The sequence below is a fragment of the Trachinotus anak genome, unplaced genomic scaffold, assembly GCF_046630095.1.
Source record: "Trachinotus anak isolate AG129_WGS33_773 ecotype Australia unplaced genomic scaffold, CSIRO_AGI_Tana_v1 ptg000012l, whole genome shotgun sequence".
Lineage (NCBI taxonomy): Eukaryota > Metazoa > Chordata > Actinopteri > Carangiformes > Carangidae > Trachinotus > Trachinotus anak.
In genome coordinates, this window is record NW_027273863.1 from 2,002,366 (window position 1) to 2,023,225 (window position 20,860).

The 20,860-nt window shown below is 41.6% G+C and overlaps 1 protein-coding gene, 1 long non-coding RNA gene and 1 other non-coding gene across 7 annotated transcripts; 2 read left to right on the forward strand and 1 right to left on the reverse strand.

The window, feature by feature from the left end:
• Positions 1–962: 962 nt before the first annotated feature.
• LOC139628504 (acyl-coenzyme A thioesterase 11-like) lies at positions 963–19,840 on the reverse strand. 4 transcript variants are annotated; one of them, XM_071490185.1, is made up of 20 exons: positions 18,753–19,840; positions 18,172–18,320; positions 17,743–17,876; positions 14,114–14,244; positions 13,814–14,014; positions 13,498–13,567; positions 13,346–13,406; positions 11,882–11,986; positions 11,638–11,773; positions 10,356–10,447; positions 10,033–10,094; positions 9,348–9,467; positions 9,081–9,219; positions 7,604–7,659; positions 7,107–7,173; positions 5,953–6,036; positions 5,728–5,861; positions 2,717–2,884; positions 2,515–2,641; positions 963–2,425 (listed from the first exon to the last, which is right to left on the reverse strand). In XM_071490185.1, the coding sequence occupies exons 5-20, from the start codon at positions 14,004–14,006 to the stop codon at positions 2,198–2,200; spliced, it is 1,842 nt and encodes a 613-aa protein (XP_071346286.1). In that variant the 5' UTR covers positions 14,007–14,014; positions 14,114–14,244; positions 17,743–17,876; positions 18,172–18,320; positions 18,753–19,840; the 3' UTR covers positions 963–2,197. The 4 variants fall into 4 exon arrangements, with proteins under 4 accessions (XP_071346286.1, XP_071346285.1, XP_071346287.1 ...); XM_071490184.1 differs by lacking the exon at positions 14,114–14,244; XM_071490186.1 differs by lacking the exons at positions 14,114–14,244; positions 17,743–17,876.
• trnan-guu (transfer RNA asparagine (anticodon GUU)) lies at positions 4,359–4,432 on the forward strand. The gene has a single exon. It is a non-coding gene; the product is annotated as a tRNA-Asn (tRNA).
• Positions 12,619–13,194, forward strand: LOC139628507 (uncharacterized). Of its 2 annotated transcripts, XR_011692801.1 has the most exons (4): positions 12,619–12,736; positions 12,813–12,848; positions 12,889–13,020; positions 13,061–13,194. It is a non-coding gene; the product is annotated as an uncharacterized lncRNA (long non-coding RNA). The 2 variants fall into 2 exon arrangements; XR_011692800.1 differs by having other exon boundaries at positions 12,735–12,848.
• Positions 19,841–20,860: the final 1,020 nt, after the last annotated feature.

Here is a 20,860-nt window from a genome sequence, read left to right on the forward strand (position 1 = left end):
GAAATAAACTGCAGGAAATAGTGACCCATCTGTTCCAGGTGTGGGTTCAATATAAAGTTTCCCTCTCTATTCAGGTCGGAGGTGTTTTATTGGCATTGTTTCCAAATTGTATGTCTTTGTGTGTGTGTGTGTGTGTGTGTCATTCACTGTTCCTCAGGTTGTGATATCTGTCCTGTCTCTTTTTCCTGGGAGTGTTTTTAGTGTTGAGATCTCATTTAATTCACTGAAATTTTTAATTACATTACTGAATTAAACCAATTAAAGTTAATGTTCCTTATTTCATTTAAGCCTCAGCCTCACCTGTCCAACAGTGACCATATGTTCTGATTCCTCTGGGCTGATTTTTTGTGCGGTCCTTGTTCAATAACCAGTTTTTGGTCACTGAGTCTGGACTGGGTCTCTCTGGGTTTCTCTGGTCAGACATTAGAAATAAATGTAAACAGATCCAGTGTCTGAGGTTAAAGGACCATGGCTACAGTTCTGTATGTTACCACTTAGGGTCATTATCCATAAGTTTCCACAGTATTGATTTTCACTGCTGTTGATCCTGATGCCCTGAGAACAATCAGTTTATGGATGAACCCAGTTTTCCTCAATACTGGCAAAACACAAGTCCTGTTCATTTGAGCATTATTTGACTTCCTTCCTCTTTTTAAATGTAGTGAGTGATTTTTATTTTGTAAAGCGCTTTAAACTACATTTTGTGTGTGTGTGTTGAATATGATTGGCTGAAAGGTAAGAAGGCAGTGACATCATCACCATCATGAAAAGTCACATTATGAAATAAAATGTGACAAACAAAGAGTCATTTGGGAAAATGACAGAGTGAAGTAAAACAGACTTGAAAATAAAACAATGTTTAGTTGCCATCAAACTGACTGAAAGATAAAGTGACATAACAAAATCCAGTGGTTAGAAGCTGTTCTGTATTTATCTGACTGGAAGAACTCAGACCACAGATATTCTGTTAAAAATATTTTATTAAAGTCCTATGAAAGCATCAATGAGACATCAATGTCTTTATATAAAAGAAGGACGTTCTTTGTGCTAACTGCTGTCGGCACTGTCGTACCACTGTTAGTGTTTGTCAAAATAAAAGCCCACATTTCCCTCAAGCCCAACACTTGGTTAGATTTACAGTTCCATTTACCGCAGATTTACAAGACTGAAAAGCAGATGAACTAATCCTGGGTGACACAGATCTCACAGTGACAGAATAATTAACATTGAACAAGACTTTATTTTGAAATCAGGGCCCCTATTCACAAAGCATCGTAAGGCTAAAAGTAGCTCCTAACCTCCTGAAGTGGAGACGACTCACTCAACTCACTGAATTTCATTTTGTTGCAGGTGAAAGTTGTAGGAGATCATGTGTGTGTGATTTGAAACATAAACACAATGATCATTGTTCAGTTTCCACTGAACTCCACTCACAGAGAGGAGCGGTAACAGACAGAGCCAGTAACCGTCTTTTTCTATAAATGGCCTGTTTCTACACTCAAACTGTGGCTGTGAACAAACAGGTGTGGGAGGGGCAGAGCAGGTGTCACCAACCAATAGATGTGCTTTGATTTTTCTTTTTTTCCATGAGTGAACTGAAAAAGTTTTTATTGTGAAACACAAATGTCATGGTACAGATGCATTTTGTAAAATGCACTATTCTTAAAAACAACAAATTGTTACTATTTAATTTTAATTTTAGTCTATATTTGTTTATTTCCTGCTGTTATTTTTATCTCTCATCTACCAATCACGCTGGTTCTTGTAAGCAAGCTCAACCCTGAGAAGTGACGTCAGCCACAGTCTGACTCTCAGCTCAGGAGTTCTGGCTTTTAAGCCACAGTGACAGTTGGTCTCAGCAAGTGAGTAACTCAGGAGAGGTCTTAGTGGTGACATAAAATGCTTTTTGAATACAGGCCCAGGTCTGTGTCTTACATCCAGCTCTGAATATTAAAGTGTCTAAGGCATAGTTTTTCTTTACTCACTTTACTGTGATCTTTCTTTTACTTGATCTTTTCTAATGTGATCTATTCTCAGTCCTATTAAAAATAAAAAAATAAAAAACTTTTAATGCCAATATCCTCTTGTGTTCACTGTGAGCACTTTGACAATATAAATCATACCTTCTGTATAAACAGCAGACTGACTTCACCCTACACTTTGAGTGTAGGGTAAACTGGAGAGTTCCGCTGCCTGCCTACGGCTGGGTGCTGCGGAGGGCCACGGACAGCCTGTTGGCTTCCTCCTCACAGGTGAGACTGTCTGGATTCAGGGTCGTTTGCTCCTCGGAGATGAACTGCAGCCTGTTCTCAGTCAGGTACTGGCTGCAGGAGCAGAAGGTGTGGTAGAAGGAGGAGGAGAGGCCGGCGATGTCAGTGGAGATGTAGGGGAGGACCTCTGGAGACGCCTGGTTATAGTAACTGATCTGGAAACAGAACAAATAGCAATGGTCAAGTTTGATATGATTATATGTGACAAAACAAACCTGTTGAATCAAACTGATCTTCATCTCACCAGCGACATGTTGTTCCTGGTCTCCAGGATGGTGAACCCAGCACACAGCACCTCCCCTCTGTTGTAGATGTCAGTGGGGGGGTGAGTGGGCAGGGACACTGAGCGCAGAGCGATGACATACGGATCTCTGAGGAGACATCCACAGTCAGTCCTGCAGGACAGGGGAGCGTGACCTTTGACCCGTTACCGTCATTCTACTTACCCACTGCTGCACGGCTTCCTCTTGGAGGCCAGCAAGATGAAGTCCTGCAGGATTCCTTCTCCCTGATTGGCTGAAGTCTGGGAACCTGCAGCACCGTGATGGACTGACGGGGTGACCACACGATACAGGAAGTCATCATCGTCCACCCGGTGAATCAGCTCACACTTCCTGATGTGGGAGAGGACACAGAGAGACTGATGATAGTGATGAGGATGTTTATTTTGTGGATGTTTGCTTATTATTAGGTGAGAACACTAATATCACTTTAATGCCTGTAAGATAAACACGAAGCTACAGCCAGGAACAGCTTAGCTTAGCTTAGCATCAAGACTGGAAACAGAAGGAAAAAGGAAACCTTGCTCTATCCAGGTCACAACCTTTAAAGCTCCATAATGAACACGTTCATCTCCTCCTCTCCTGTTTGATCCACATAAAAGTGTAAAAACTGTCATTTATGGTTTTATGGAGGTTTAGTCCCCGGCTGTTTTTAGCTGGTCGCAGCCACTTGACCTCCACCCAGACCCTGAATATGCATATGAGGTTTGACTCCACTTTATCACATGTAACTTTAAAGACCTTGTACTGACACATTATTGGATCGTCCACATGTGTGACCTGTGTTCTGATTTGGCCACACAGCTGGACACAAACCTGCCACAATCCAGAGTCCAGACTAAATTAAACAAATGTGAACTTTGTGTTGGATAAAGTTTCTCCTGCACTGATGATGAACTTAAACCAAATAACACTGTCTGGACTCTTCACACCAAAGCTGAAAAGATGTTTTTGTGCAAAACAAACTCTGTGGTGCTGTGGAAAACGTCCTGATGGGGGAGTCACTGACCAGTCTGGGTCCTGCTCAGATCAGGACTGTGGACAGTGGTGCACCATCAGAACCAGAGCATGATGGATTATGAGACTCTCACCACATCAGCAATGGACCTCTGCAACTTCTACACTCAGGAAAATGTCTTTGTAGCCACGAGTCCAACACAGACTTGGAGACCTTGTCTACTGCATTGTCCTCTGTGCATACTTTTCCCTTTCATGCATATTTTTTACACAGCCTACACAACTTTTCATTTTGTATTCATTTTTTATTTATATGTCACATATTTTATTTTTTTATTTGCACTTTATATTTCTTTATTCTCATCCTCATCGCCACAGTCTCTTAGCACCACATCACACTTCACTACATAAACAAATGACAGGGACAAATCAACCTCTGAATCCTTAGATCTGTGTTTGAATTTCATGTAACCACGCTCACACAGATGGGAGGACATCCCTGTAAGGGGAAGGTTGATCAGCCTTCTAGTAATAATCTAACACAAGTACACATTTCATTTGCTGAAATATCTTCACTGTATCATCTCTACCTAAAGAATTATAGGAAAATGTGGCTTCAGCTTTGGCTGAAGTTGATCTGGGACTTTTGAAACTTGTCACACAGGGTCCAACCACATTAACACACCTCACTTCCTTTTCTTCTTCTTTGCAGTGTAGCAGCATCTGTTCCGATCAGTTTAATATCTGGACAACATAAACTAATTTTCAGACTGGGAGCTGAAAACATGTCCTTCTCCTCCACTCCACAGACTGACGACAGATTGCAGTGCAGCCAGAAACAGCTGTCTCTGTCTCTGTGGCGCAATTGGTTAGCGCATTCGGCTGTTAACCGAAAGGTTGGTGGTTTAAGCCCACCCAGGGACGGGTGTGTTTTACACATTTCTCCACTGAGGGACTGAGGAAGGACTTTCTTATCTTACCTTGTTGCTGACGTCCTTCACACATTACTGTTGCACAGACAACATTATCACTGTTGTGACTGATGTAAACAAGAGGCAGCTCACAGATGTCTGTTGTTACATCTGGATAAATTTTGACTCTGTGCTGCAGATGAAGCTAAAATATCTTTTTTTCTGAAATCATGACAATATCACTTCAGTGTTATACAGTGTCTGCTGAGCTTATCTTCTGCAGACGACCTTCAGAGAAAGATTACTGATACACCAACAAGCTGAAGGATTTCAGTGTAACATCTGTAAAGGTGAAACCTCTGGACTAAAATTTAGCATTGACAGAGTGTGATGTCTGGTTTTCATAATTAACCTGTGTTGTTATTGGTTTTATTGTTTTTCTTCATTAGGGACCTGAGCCTGTGTTCAAGCTTCTCACAATCAATCTTCTTAAGACACTGACAGTGAACTACTGAAAACACGTACGACTGAGGAGTGAATTAGGAGAAGGACCAGAGTGTGTCCAGGTGAGAGAGTGACGTCACCACTTTACCTGATTCTCAGATGCAAACTAGAAACTGTGGTGATGTGTTTGAGAGTATTAGAAACTGCAGGACATAGCACCACTTTCCTTAAGTCTGTTTTATGTGTACAGTCAAATTGCTTAGATAGTTACAGTTATATATACAAGCGTATGATGGCAAAATTAATAATTTCATCTCATAATGGTATTTACCAATAAGTCATTAACATTCACATGGCTTAAAATAAATGCAAATTAAAGTTGTTTCTAAGCTCTGTAGTGCAGCACAGTGATCAAATGGAGATTTTAGTCTGATCCTACAGAGGCATGGAAAGGCAAGTGAGGTTTTTTTTTGCCAGGAAACATACTCATACTTCACATTATCTTTATGACGCCCTGTAAGAGTGATCAAAGTTATTCCTGCTGAATTGTTGGTTCTAACAGAGTCATCACTGGTGTCAGGACATGTTCTCCTCCGCATCCTGCTGAGCTGCGTCTCAAAACAATTCTGTTTTGTCAAAACACTCTTCAGCATGGACTCTCAGCTCCTGCAGCTAGTTCCTCCTTCTCTTAAAATACAGACCCTGAACTTCCACCTGTTTCCTGAGCAGAGTCACTCACACAGTAAACCCTGACTTTTATACACACAGTGAAGATACTTGTGTTGTATTGATCTTTTCTTAAACATGTGTGCATAGTGTGTGTGTGTGTGTGTGTGTATGTGTGCGTGTGTATAAAAGCATTACTGATAATGTGTGTCCCAGCTCGGTCTGCTGCTCATCTCAGCCAGCAGACAGAAGGCTCTGTGAGCAGGGACGTCCACCTCCGACTCCACCCTGAAACTCAGCGAGGACTTCTGCTCCAGGGTGTAGAGACGGACCTGGGAACACAGAGTCTCGTGAAACCTCCGGCTCCTCCTGTGGACCAGGGTCAAACTGAAACATAGAACTGAAGGAGAGAGGAGCAGGTACCTTGTCTTTCTCTGAGCTGAGGCGCCAGTTGTTTTTGGCAGCCAACATCTTCAGAGCTGACACGTTGTTGTAGCTCAGATACACCTGGAAACACACACACAAAACACACAACTGCAGTAACAAACAGCACGTGTTGCAGAAAATATCACTTTGATAACGGACAATTTGCTTACTCTGCGTCTCCTTTGCTCAACAGCACAAAAGCAGCATTTATACCAACATATAATTATAAATTAGAACAACATCTTCTGACAGACATCTGATAAAAATCACATAATTCTCCTATAAAAAAAATATATTATGTAAATGTCGTTGGTGAAACAGAATTTTAATGATGATCTTAGTGAATTCAATTCTCACTGGAAAGTCAGGCTCATTTAAAACACAGTGATGATGGAAGTCATTTTAATTTTAAACAAATCATAGTCTGTGTGCCACAGGCCGGATTCAAACCCAGGCCGCCAGGGCAAAGACTAAGCCCAAATAGCACACATGCTACCAGGTGAGCTACCAGGTGGACTACCAGATGAGCTACCAGGGGACCACTGTAAGAAAGAGTATACTGTATGTATTATTTTGTCTCTCACACAGGGCACAGCCTCCTCCTTGTATCAACAACAGTTTAGACTTAGTTTGGTTCCAACTCCAGAACCTTAAAGACTTTTATTACAGGCAAGCCAGCAGCTCAGTAAACTGAGGCTCCGCACTCTGAGCAGGGTGGAAATACAGTCAGTCAATGACATTCATGATTATAGGGCTGACTCTGCTGTTGTGGTCCAGCCAAAACATGTTAAATGACATTTTGTTTTTCACCTCTTCACTTTGATTTTAATGTGATGTGGAAAATAAAACACTTCATTCAGTTATCAAAACTAAAAGTTAAATAATTGTCCTTTTAACATAATCCTGATCATGATCCTGATCCTGATTCATTCTGTCTGAGAACATGACCAATCACACACAGTCTCCTCTCCTCGTAGCTCTCTGTTGTCAGATGATGTTTCCTTTGCACCAGAGAGCAGTGAGCAACAGCACACACTCAGTTAGCAGCTGAAGTACTGAGTGGAAGCTGTTTGGTCTAGTAGTCATTAATTATTAATCACAGCTCATGTAATTGTCACTGGTCCTGAATGATTCCTGGACCTGTTGCTCACCTGGTTTCTGGGGTCCCAGGGTACGGACCGAGGGACCTCGCCCTGCGTGTGGGAAATGATATACTTTCTGAAACGAGAAAAGACAAGAAATTCAAAGCATCTTTAATACTGTCAAGTGAACAATGAAAGACAATTCCATTAAAACTGATTCATGGGTTATATGGTCAAACAAATCCCAGAAGTGGGTGCCTCAGAAGTGGGTGCCTCCAGTCTTGTATTTTGTTTTATTAATGTAAACTTATCTACTGAGACATTGTCCAGCACAGGCTCAAAGAATCACACTGTTAACAGCTATTAGAGGTGTCCTGCAGAGTTTTGACCACTAGAGTCAATGTGGACCAAAGTTCAGATGTTTCATGTCTTTATCATGACACACAGTTCTACACACTGCATTTCTAGTCTAGATAAACTGAAACTATAAAGTGTAGTGTTAGTTCAGGCACACAGACGTGGATGTAAACACTAAGTGCTCATTACAGGTGTTGACAGATGTTTACCTGTCTAATCTGATCTTCTTCCTGGCTATGGCCTCTTGAAATCTCCTCTCCCCTTCCTGTAAATGAAAGATAGAGACAGAATGGAGGGAGGGGCAAACAGATCACATTAAGTCCCTGCAGTGGGGGGACTCACAGGAGACAGACTTAAAGAAGGACTGTCACAGTGCAAACAGTAAAGTCAGAGATAATCTGACTTTTAAGTTTAAAATCAGTGGATCCCTCACTTCCAGATATAGCTGTTTGTTTCTGTGCCCAGTCTGACCACAGTGGCCACATCACACATTACTGTTACTAACACTCATAATCCCCATGACGTCATCAGGGTTGTGGCTGTTCTTTCCAATTCACCCGTCTTTCTCAACAAATTACAGAGAACAATGATGATGTTGTGAGCAGGGCCTTGACACCACCTGAACTCTTCCCAGTGTGTCACTGTAACGAGAGCTGTGTCAGTAAACACTGGGTCGGTTCTTCAGAGGGTTCACACTCCTCTCACTGTTGAGTCAGGTTTATGGCTCTGATCTTTGTTCACACCTCTTCAGTCCCTGCACTGTGAACCCTGTGTCAGAGGTTACATCAGGGCGACGTCAGTATGACTGTAGTTATTATTACTTCAGCTCGTTGTTTTGGCTTAATGGCCTGAGATTTTACTGTAGCGGTTCAGTCTCTGTTTGGTAACATGTAAATCATGATGGTTTTATAAGTTAATAATATATCAGTGTTGTGTTTACAGCCTGTTCCTCTGTCCTTTAAAAAAATACCAGCACAACACCTCACACCAGACAGAGAGACAAGCATTTATTCTGTCTTTATTCCACAGAGCCAGGCAACAACATGCAGCAGCTGAGGCTCAGGAGGTAGAGCAGGTGGTCTACTAATGGGAAGGTCAGTGGTTCAGTTCCCGGCTGCTGTGTGTGTGTGTGTGTGTGTGTGTGTGTGTCTGTGTGTCTGTGTGTGATAGAAAAGCACAATGAAGCTATTACTGGTTGCAGATGTGTTTCAATAATGTAAAAACAAACTGTGCTTGATTTAAAAAGATAATAAACTGATTTTATTACTAATCTGATTTGCATTTAGTACATTTATTAAACATTAATTCAAAACAATGCACTGTTCAAGTATAAACAAGTGAAGAAAAAAACACAGACCTGATGGCGGACATCATTCTTTTCCTCGGAATGTTTGTTACAAAACACATTCTCATGTATTATCACTGATTCAGAGTCAGATGAAGTTTTTCATTCTACCTCAAAAAAATGCTGCTCTAATAATTTCCACCTCAACTATTTAATAATATGATAAGATTGTCCCTCATTATTCCCACTGTGGGGAAATGTGAAATATGACTGGTGACTTCTTATTCCTGTACTTCCATACATTATAATGTAATACTTTACATTATAACATTATGTCCATAAAAGCATCTTTAGTGTAACATGTGTTGTTCATCAGTAGTTTACTCTGTTGGTTAACTCACCAGGGGTTCAGGTCGTATTCGTGGTAACATACACGGCTTCCCGTGGTCGTCCAGCACCTCAAAGGTCATGAAGGCAGAGTTTATGTGTCGGTTAGGCCCCTCCTCCTGGTAGGCCTCTGCCCGCACCCCCACCTCCATGCTGCGGGACACAAGTCACACATTTGTTTACTTTCTCCTTTCACACTGAGCTGTTATCATGACCACACACATCAGTCAAGTGTTATCCTCTGGATCTTTATGACTGCTCCTGGACTCACTGTATTGTACCTGTTTTTGAAGGCGTTGTTGACAATGGCCCTCAGCAGCAGCCTGTCTCCAATTTGAGAAGGTCCTCTGAAGGTGAACATGTCGATGGTCCGAAGAGTCGGGTGAGCCTGACACAGACGACTGGAGATAAAAGGCAAAAGACAGAAAAAAACAGAACTCATATTCTCCAGATGTAAAGGAAGATGTTTGTTTGGTTCAAGCCCCAACAAAAATCACATCATCATCAACTTTATATATTTTTTTCAGTGAAAATGAAAAGTAAAACTGACCATTCCCACTGAAATCAAGCCTCATATCAAAGTAGCTGTATCTGATTTATTTAGCACATTGCTCAGCCCTGATACAGTTTATGACAAAGAAAAGCAGTGAGTCCTCTCATGAGAAAAACTAGAACCAGTGAATCTTGAAAAAGGACTGAAATAATTAATCAATCATCAAAGTCATTACTGATCATTTCTCTGTCAATCAGCTAATCGATGAACAATCATCATCATCTCTAAGCTCAGACATTGAAAACTACTGCCATATTTACCTTCCAGTGAAGACATTTATGTCCTACACCCTGGCGTATATGTATGATTATGAGTGTGTGTGTTGAGTTGTTCTCATGTGTGTCACCTCTGTGAAACCCATGTAATCCCCGGTGTAAAGAAGTTAATCATTTAATGTGTGTGTGTGTTTGTACCTGGCAGCGATCGTAGCTACATTCACCATCCAGGCCATGATCTGTCCTCCAAATGTGTTCACCTGGTGATTAGACAAACACAACACAAATGAGTTGACATGGCACAGACGCTGAGAGCATCAACTGTGAAAGCCTTTGATTTCACTGGATGTTTGATGTTTAAATTCACATTATGTTACACAACAGCAACAAACCAAAAGTTCATTTGACTAAAAATATTAATAAAATAAATAAAAATATAAAAAGTACAACAAAAACATCACCAGCTAACAGCTGATAAACCTCCTTCCTGAGATAAACAGAGAGACACATGAAGAAATCACCTGATGATTAGCATGTGGGGGTAGAACCAGTTCAACACTCTCCACCCTGGTCCTCTCTGCTGCCACGGCATGTCCCACTGCTGAGTTGTCAGCTGACACACACACACGCACATAAATACACACGTACACACACATACACACACATTTGAAATTGAATACAAAGTTTCAGTGGATATGACTGTCATTCTTTATATTTTCAACGATCCCATCACAGTGTGCTCCTGACATCTCCGCCCCGTCTGTTCCCCTCAAACATCATTGGTTCCTACTTAACATGTTCATTAACGGCTGGTCCCTGAGGTTCTAGTGAATTCATTCATATCTGCTGCAGCAGTACAGTGTGTGTAGGACTGAATACAGTGTGTTCAGTGTGTGTGTTCATGCTGATGAAGGGACACATCAGAACAGTGTGGCTCATTGATGTGTTTTAGTAGTTCCAGTTTGGCCCATTGTTTACATACAGTCATATTTACATATGATCTTATTTCATCACTGCTTCATGGAGTTGAGAGTCTGATTCTGACACTCGTCTCAGAGACGCCTCTGATTCTGCCTGAGATACTGGATCAGGAATCTCTGAGTACACAGGTCTATACACTGATCTGATAACATGTAATGTATTAATAAACTGTATAGTTTCACATCCAGATAAAAGAGCAGGTTTCCCAGAAATAAATTCTTCTTCGCTGCTCTATAACATTGGCCTACCAGGAAGTTGTGCTGTGCAGCCACTGGAAGCTACCGTTATAGAGTAGAGAAGAAGAACTGGTTTCTGGTAAATAACATAATGTTAGCCGTTGGCAGAAACATATTTTGTTTCTGTTTTAAGCAATTTTTCTAGCCTTTACAGCACTGGTCATGTGATGCTACTCAGCCAATCATTGTAACTCAGCCAATCATTGTAACTCAGGTCAGTCAGTGAGACACACACAGCAGATGACAACTCGCAGCACTAGACTACTAGACTTTTTCAGTGGACTAGTGGATCAATGTGAGATAATTATATAAGCAGGGGTTGTATAGGAATGATTCTGAACCAAGTTTTTTGATCACTATGAGTAGTTTCCACTGTAAAAAGAGAGAATAATAATGTTTTTTTATTGCAGTGTTATCAGATCAGTACTCTGTATTGGTCGATACACAGGTTCAGGTAAAGAAACAATGTCATCAGAATCTCCACTGTTCAGCTGGTGTCAGCTGCATGTTCTCAGTAACACTCCACCTAACCTCCTCCCAGCTCCCAGAGAGCAGCTCCATTTAAGGAGGTCAGCATCACACCTACCCTGCTGAATGGACCCATGGGAGAGCAGCTCTTTGATGATGTCATCATGTACCATCCTGACCCTCCGTCTCTCAGCTGCCACGCTGTATTCAACCTGCTCCTTCTGAGTTTGAGGCACAATGGGCTTCAAGATCACCTGTCAGGTAACATACACACACACACACACAAAAACTGGTTTCACACATTCTCCACACTCCAAACCTCTTCAAAATCTTTCCTGACGATCCAGACGACACCCCCTCACCTTCTGTCCAGTGTTTGTGCGCTGGGTTACAAAGGTGGCGTAGGCGAGACAAACCCTCCAGTGACGATCAGAGAACAGGTCCTCACAGCTCACTTGTATGCCCACCTGAGACAGAGTATGACAGGGATCATTCATGGTTGAAATATAAGTGTTGTTTATTCATGTCTTTGGGGAAATACACTCTGACTGAAATGTATGTGCCAGCAGGTTTTTTACTTAAAGCAGAAGAAGCCTGGTGACAGCAGAACTCAGTGAGTCAGCAGTGAGTCGGAGCAAAGATTTAATCATACACACTGTCACCCCACACAGATTAAAGAAAATGTGTATAATATTAAAGATTTGTGTTGGCGTGGCTGTGGTGGGACATTAACACATGCCAACTGTGGCACTTTTGTGTTGTCGTGTCGCTTTTGAATTTGTTTTAAAAAGTGGAAAATATTTGATGGACAACGCACTGATGCTGAGATTTGTCACTGCTGAGAGGACCACAAACAAAACTCCATTTACTCCCATGTGTTGCTATGGAAGCAGGAAACTCAGCACTAGGTATCTGAACACCTGGACACATAAAACTAAAACCACTACAAACTGCATTTTATTGGAACTGATACTATCACCGATACAAAAAATCCTCCTGTAAAAGCCAGTTTTTAGAAATTTTAAAGGCAAGTTAGAAATAGAAAGTCTCAAATAATAGGGGCACATGACTGTGTGAAGAGGTGAATGAATGGGTGAACGGGTGAATGACAGTGTAAACAGGTGAATGACTGAACAGGTGAATGAATGTGTGAACAGATGAATGAATCTATGAACAGGTGAATGAATGGGTGAACAGGTGAATGAATGTGTGAACAGGTGAATGAATAGGTGAACAGGTGAATGAATGGGTGAACAGGTGAATGACTGAACAGGTGAATGAATGTATGAACAGGTGAATGACTGAACAGGTGAATGACTGTGTGAACAGGTGAATGACTGTGTGAACAGGTGAATGAATGTGTGAACAGGTGAATGAATGTGTTAACAGGTGAATGACTGAACAGGTGAATGAATGGGTGAACAGGTGAATGAATGTGTGAACAGGTGAATGAATGTATGAACAGGTGAATGACTGAACAGGTGAATGACTGTGTGAACAGGTGAATGACTGTGTGAACAGGTGAATGAATGTGTGAACAGGTGAATGAATGTGTTAACAGGTGAATGACTGAACAGGTGAATGAATGGGTGAACAGGTGAATGAATGTGTGAACTGGCTCTTTAAATCCAAATCCAAATGACTTTTTCATAGAATTTGATGATTTGAGTTCCATGCAGAGTGATTTTGTGTTTTATGTGTATTACACAAGAAACACAGTGTATAGTGGTGTGCATGTAAAGTAACAGAGCAAGTGTGTGTCTTTGTTTGCGTCACTGTTGAACACAACTGATAAACTGTAGTAACGTAGTGTGAGTGTCTCTGACCTCCATACTGGTGTTAAAGGCTCTGTTAACCTTTGCCTTGATGTTCACCACCTGACCCACACTGAACAAAGATACATAAAGGAACAATGAGTATATACTGTACACACACAGACACACACCAGCACTTTCTGTACACACACACTTCCTGTTACCCGATGGTGTGTTCAAAGTGGATGTCATCCATTGACGCAGTGACGCAGGGGCTTCCAGCGTGTCTCTCAGCTGAAACAGAGATGTGTCATGTCCTGTCTGGTCTGTGGTTACAACACACACACTGGACACTCACAAATGAAATAAGCATTTCAAGACACACAATATGACTGATGTTCACTGACACTCTCTCTCTCTCTCTCTCTCTCTCTCTCTTTCACTCACTCACTCACTCACTCACTCACTCACTCACTCACTCACTCACTCACACACACACACACACACACACACACACACACACACACACACACACCTCACCGGAGAGGCAGGCGGTGGAGTCTATCCATTTGAGCAGCTGTCCCACACTCAGCTCCTGTCGATGGTTGCTGTGACAGGGCATCACTATCTGACTCATTTTCACCTCTGTCGGGTTCACGCTCTCTTCGTCTTCCTCCTCCTCCTCCTCTTCCTCCTCATCTCTCTCCACATCACCTGATACTCTACAGCTCATCTTCAAAACTGAGGGAGACAAAGAGTGTTTCAGGTCAGTTGTCTTGTTGATTTAAACAGATAAAAAGTAAGAGATGAGGTCATCAACCATCACCTGTCCACAATTACCTTTACACCATCATCTTGAGTGACAGTAACTTCATGCTTACACTTTAACATGTGCTGTGAAGGATTTTACTGCCACAGGACCAGAGCTGGAGCTGGTTCCTGAATCAAATCCACGTGTTCCAGAGTTTTTTCTGCACAGGGAAAGTTTCTTAATTTAAAACTACCAAAATAAAAAGAAGAACTTTATGAACATTATTTCTTTTCATTGTGAGCGGTGGTGATCCTCGACTGTGGGGGCACCAGGCAAAAAGCCCATTGAAGACCCCCTCCAACCACAGACATTATAACTTACAGATACCATTTACCATGTACCATGAGCTCCTCACACTCTGACTTATTGGTAGACACTACAATACACAGATGTTCCCTGAACGCCTCACATGTTGGCAATGGGTAGATGCTACATACAGCAAACATCACCAGGGCCAAACAAACATGTGTCTGTGTCTGGACACTCTTTTTGCTTTGTTCATGATGGAGATAAGGAGAGGTTGTCTAAACTGTGCCACAGCAGATCCACACTAACACTCCTCCACAGACACTAGCCTGTGTCACTAACAGGTGGACCATGGTCTGAATCCAGACCCAGACACCATCGTATCTGGACCCAGAACTATAACCTATAAATGATTGAAAATTATTACATTTTAACGAAACATTTCTATTTCAACCAGCACAGCTTTCACTGCCTTCATGGCACTGGTCATGTGATGCTACTCAGCCAATCACTGTGGCAGGAGTCAGTGAGTGAGGTACACACACACACACACACACACACACACACACACACACACACACACACACACACACACACACACACACACACACACAAAAACAGGAAGAGATGACGTCAGAGGAATAAGTGGAGAATAGGTGGGATAGAAGAGAGAAAGAGAGAGTGAAGGAGGAGTTAAAGTGGTTCAGTTGTAAAGATGCGTTGAGATTGTTTATTTCAAAAATGAGTCAGAATGTCCTGGACCTTTGCTTGAGGAAATGACGTCCGACTGGACCTTTCTGGATTTTAATTGAATACTCCTGCACTACATGAAATATTACCGGGCTCTATATAAATAACAGGCGATAAATCAATTCATGTAAAAATTATTACTTCTATAAGTCTGAATTCACTGACAAATGCAAAGAAAAATCAACTTTTGTATTAAGTATATTAATTAAGTATATTAGTGAATAATGTTGATGAAACCTGCAGAGTAACATTAGTGGGCAGAGCACAAAACTCCAGCAGTAACTAAAGAGACCAGCTGACCAATCACACTGCAGCACAGTGCTGAGGAGAGCTAGGGCTTTAGATGGTCTCGCAGTGGAGAGGCTGTTGTCCACCTGGAGTGATTACATTGACAACAACACACGCTCAACCAGCGATAGTTTGGTTGGTAAATTACACTTTCATTGAATTATTTTCACACATTAAGGTGACTGTAAGAATCTGTCAAGTTGATGTAGTTAACTTTGATAAATAAAATTAAAAAATCAAATGAAAAAGCTGGATACCTTTCTCTGTTTTTTTTCTGCTGTTCACTGAGGCCAGTCAGCTTCATTATCAGCTATATTTTATTTACAGCTCAGTGAGTACAGGGCAGGAGTCAGTGGCCTGGCACAGTACAAGAACAGAAAGAGCCCCTTTCCCTTTTTACTGAAAATATTAGAATCAAGAACAGATTCACAGTAGAGAGGTGACACAAAGTCAGAACTGAATCAAACCGAGTTTGACAAATATTCCCATGACAACAATTTACTATTGAAAATTTAAAATCAGAGGCACGAGGAGATGTTTGAAGAGCAGAGATTAGAACACTTCACTGATACGACACTCTCACAGTGACAGTTTGTATAGTTTACACACTGTATGGCACCAGGAGGAATTTTCCTGTTTTCCCCTTGTTTGTAATCATCAACAGACCTTTGTCACAGCAGGCAGACTGAGTGGGAAAAGCACAGGTGTGAACAATAACGTTAATGATGGCTCTGTTCCATGATGTACTGACACTGATGATGACTTATCGCTCTAACACATTCATTTTAGCCCATCAATAAAAGATTATTTGTCTGAGTGTTGGTATTTTTTCTGTTTAGCTTCAACTGTGCACCTCTTACATTTTGGAGCTCTACTATATTTCCACCCAGTACTGAGCCTCACTAAGCCATCGATGCAGCACAATAAGCCTTATTAACAAAACATGCTTGGACACAATAGGAAAAGTACAGGTGATCAATGATGTCTGAACCACATTCAGTATCAGGGTTCTGGTCATGGACACTGGCTCACTGTCACTGTCATGGTTCGTTGGGACACTTGAATAGAGCAGCACCATTGTTAATATTACCAGTAACAACTGTGCTTTTCACTCTATGACAAGTCCAAATGTCTGCTGAAAATAAGGCCTTCACGCCTGACTGACTTTCCATACAACTGTCTGCAGAACTCTTTATGCGTTTTAGTGATTTTAACGTAGTCTTACTCTGACCTAGGTATGCTCTGTACAGCTGTGCAATGAACTATGAACAAAAATATAATAATAATAAATATAAGACTCTGTCTGCAGATAATCAGTATTAAAGGACTCTGATCGGGACCAGTGCAAAAAAAACAAAAAAGCTATGACATCTCTTGTTTTGGCTGAAACTTTTCACTTTCCTACAGTTAAGTTAATGAAAGCTTTGAGCCCCCCCTTCCCCCAGGGCTGATGCTCCATCAGAGTTCGAGCCCTGCCACCTCTCAGTTAGCAGGAGGCAGGACGGTCTTTGTGGTGAACGGAGCAGGAGGGAAGGATCAGCTCAGGTGGATTTCTCAAACTGATCTATGTTGTACTGTCACCGGATACAGATGTTAATAACTGAATGAATAAAGAAAGAGGCAGTTGTGTTCATGATTTGACGATAGTGACATTATAATGCTGCAGTAAAAGCTCCAACACTGAGCAGCAGTCCTGGGTGTAAACTGCTATAAAGGTCAGTTCCCAGCTGTTCCACATCTGTGCCTTTATTTAGAGCATTTCTCTGTTTCAGTCTGACTGTAAGAAGAACATAACTTCTGTTTTTGACTCATGTTATTTTTTTTTTTAAGGATTTGTCTTCCTTTACATAAACATCTGTCAAGATTTTCCCATGAAGCTCAGTGACATAACTGAGTAGTTACACATCCAGGGTATGTACTGTAGCACTAACACACACACAGTGCTCATATCTGGTGAAATGTCAAACTACAGCTTTAAGATTCACTTTTCTCTGTGACCTTAACCTTGGAAGGTAAAGTTAGTTGATAGTTGCACACCAGTCCAGTTGCATCCAGTGATGGCGACATACAGTAGTTCACTGCAACAGCTTCCTGTACAATGATTCAGTTTCAATGTTTGTCTTCTCCTAGAACTGAAACGTTTTGTGACGAGCTTCACCCACAAAAACCAAAATAATTCAGTGTCACAGCTCCGGTTGGCTCATGGTGTGCTACGTGAGATTCATCGGTTTAGAAAAGTGAAAATGTGTCATCTACTACTTTGATACAACCCAACAACACTGCAACACTGCATTGTGACTGTAGCGACAGGTGCTGCCAGGCCGCTTTGAATACGCAGCCAGTGCAGCTGAGATACAGTGCAGATGTGGGATACCTGCTGCCGGGTGTAATACAGGACACGCAGCTCGGGGCAGCTCGGAGCAGCTCGGGGCAGCTCGGGGCAGCTCGGAGCAGCTAGCACAGCCTCTGACAGCGCAGGTAAGACGGTCGGTTTACTCTCTCTTCAACCTGAACCGACACATGCACATCAAATACCTGAAGGAAGACTTTGCCAGTCGCGCAGTTAGTTGTGGCCTGAGATTATTTTTTCTGCTGTTTGCTAACAAACTTCAAAAATCTCCCACAGCTCTGAAGTTAACAGCAAAAAAAAAAGCGAGGCAATCATCACGCACCAGCAGAACTGGTTACGTTAGCTGGTTAAAGTACTTGCCAATCCTAGTACCAGCTAGTCGAGTTAGTTTAGATAGGTAGAGATAGTTTAGCACATTAACTTCAAAGTTAACTTTCACTAAGGTGGACAAACCTGACAGCAGCAGGAGACGATGTCCGGACGAGCGGCTGACGGACGGTTCAGCGGCCGGAGTTGGAGCAGGGAAGGGCGGCGCTCGCTAACTTCGTCCCCGGAGCGCAGCATCTATCTGCGGCAGTTACCAAAAGATATTCCGGTCACACCTTTCAAAATAAAAGCCATACAAGTCAACATGCAAGTAATGTTAGCGTTTGGCTATTCATGGCTACAGTGAACAGCCGCAATAGCATACTTATGTGTGTTACTTGTGAAATAAGGCAAACGATAATTCAATTACTGGTTCTGAAAAGAAATAAAAAAAAGAAAACGTGGTTCATAACCTCTATTTGTCTGCTGAAATTATGTATACAGATATGTATACTTCAGCATTATGTATAATGGGAATACAAGTTGCATAACGTATCCAAAGATATTCTTTTCACTGTCTCTGACGTATCAGTAAAAGACACCCAGACTTACTGGTTTGCCATTTAATGCCACACTTAACGATAGCGGTAAAGCAGGCCACTTCCGCTATTGCATTTGATTAACTTGACAAAACTCTACAAAGTTTAGTGTGACCAACATTGACTCACCTCCCTGTACGCCCTTTGAGGCCGTGCACTGACACACACTGCCACAGTCTGTTTGCATCTGGTGTGGTCAACCTCCACCGGAATACATGCTGACATACACACTGCCAGTCAGCTTGCACACTCGCCTCCTTTTTTATTCAAGAAATGTCATGTGACAATATAATCCTGTGAAACCAACCAATGTTACTGTATACATAGTTTTATCAAACATCCAGTGTATCCAAGGATGAAGGCAAAGTGATCACAAGAGGCCCCCAAGGTTCAGTGCATTCAGAAAGTCTTTACAACCCTTCAATTTTTTCACGTTATGTTGCTGCCTTTTGCGAAAGAAAAAAACAAATAAATTAAATAATATTGTTTTCATCATCAAGCTACATATTTTTTCACAAACTGTCACTGAGGAGAGGCTTCATCTGGACACTCTGCCATAAAGCCCAGACCAGTGGAGAGCTGCTGTCATTGTTCTCCTTCTCAAAGTTTCTTCATCTCCACACAGGATCTCTGGAGCTCAGTCAGAGTCACCATCAGGTTCTTGGTCTCCTCTCTTACCAAGGTCCTCCTCCCTGATGTCTCAGTTAGTCCTGGTCCAGCTCTAGAAGAGTCCTGCTGGTTCCAGACTTCTTTGCATCAGAATGATGGAGGCCACTGTGAATCTTGAATCTTCACTGCAACAGAAATGCCTTGACTAGGGTTGCAAAGGGGCGGAAAATTTCCGGTAAATTTCCGGAAAACTTTCCATGGGAAGTTAAGCTGGGGAATTTTGGAAATATTCCAAATTGGAAACTTTCTATGGGCATTTATGGGAATTATTGGGAATTTATGGGAATTAACTGGAAATTGAGGGTAATTTAAACAAACTGTATCATATACAAACATAAATTTAATATTTTTGTTTTGTCATTTTTCTGTAGAATAAAATAACAAAAAAGCTTGTAAAAACACTAATGCAATGGCATGAACAGAAATATAGTTGGCTAAACAACTGGAATGGTCTTCAAAATATTTTACAATTGATGTATAAATTCTTGTGTGGTTACAGAAAACCGTCTTGCAGGAGTCAGAAGAAACAGCATCACATTTGAGGTAGCTATAATAAGCTAGCCTCTTAAATGGTCAATGAAATGAAAAATAACTTACATTTAGCACCTAACTTACCAGCTGTGTGGCCTCCAGGGTTTAAGCAATCATCAGTGCATGTGATGGAGGAGTGCACAGTGCATGCAGGGGGCGTGGCCTCAATAGCCCTGCAGTAAGCAGTGCTGTGTGCATGTGATTGAGGAGTGTACTTGCATTAAATCTGGTTGTTTTAGCCAAGATTATGCTACAATATATTTTCCCTCACTATATTTAAGTTCCCTGTTGAGGGCCAACCTTCAATTTTGTAAATTCCCATTAATTCCCATGGAAAGTTTCCAACTTTGAAAATTCCCAGAATTTTGCAACCCTTGCCTTGACACAATCCTGTCTCAGAGCTCTGAAGGCAGCTCCTTCCTCCTCATGGTTTCTGCTCTGATCTGTATTGTCAGATGTGAGACCTTATCTACACAGGTGTGTGTCCAATCAGCTGACTTTACCACAAGTGGACTCCAATTAAGGTGTACAAACATTTCAAAGATGATCAAGAGAACCTGAGCTAAACTTCAAGTGTCATAGTAAAGTGTCTGAATACTTATGTCAATGTGTTTCTCCTTTTTAATACATTTGCAAAAATTTCTTTAACTGTTTTCACTTTGTCATTATCTGTTATTGAGTCCTAGTCGATCTATGACATGCACCACAAATTATTCTTTAAAAGCAGGTTTAAGACCTTTTCAGTTGGTATAGTAAATTCCTTAGCCCTCATACCCTTGGCCTGCCAGTCCAGAGTTTCCCATGAACAGACAATGCTGTGGAAGCTCAGTGTCCACCACAATATCAACACTGACTGCCACAATGGATTTTGCTTTTCATTCACAATTTACTTGTTGATCTGCTAGTGATTATTTTCCATGTTAAGAAGATGACCATCTGAATGTACAGCAGGTTTCCCAGATTACCACGTACAGTGGCAAGAAAAAGGAAGTGAAGATTAGAGGTTTGGGTAAGAGTCACTTCAAATTCACAACAGT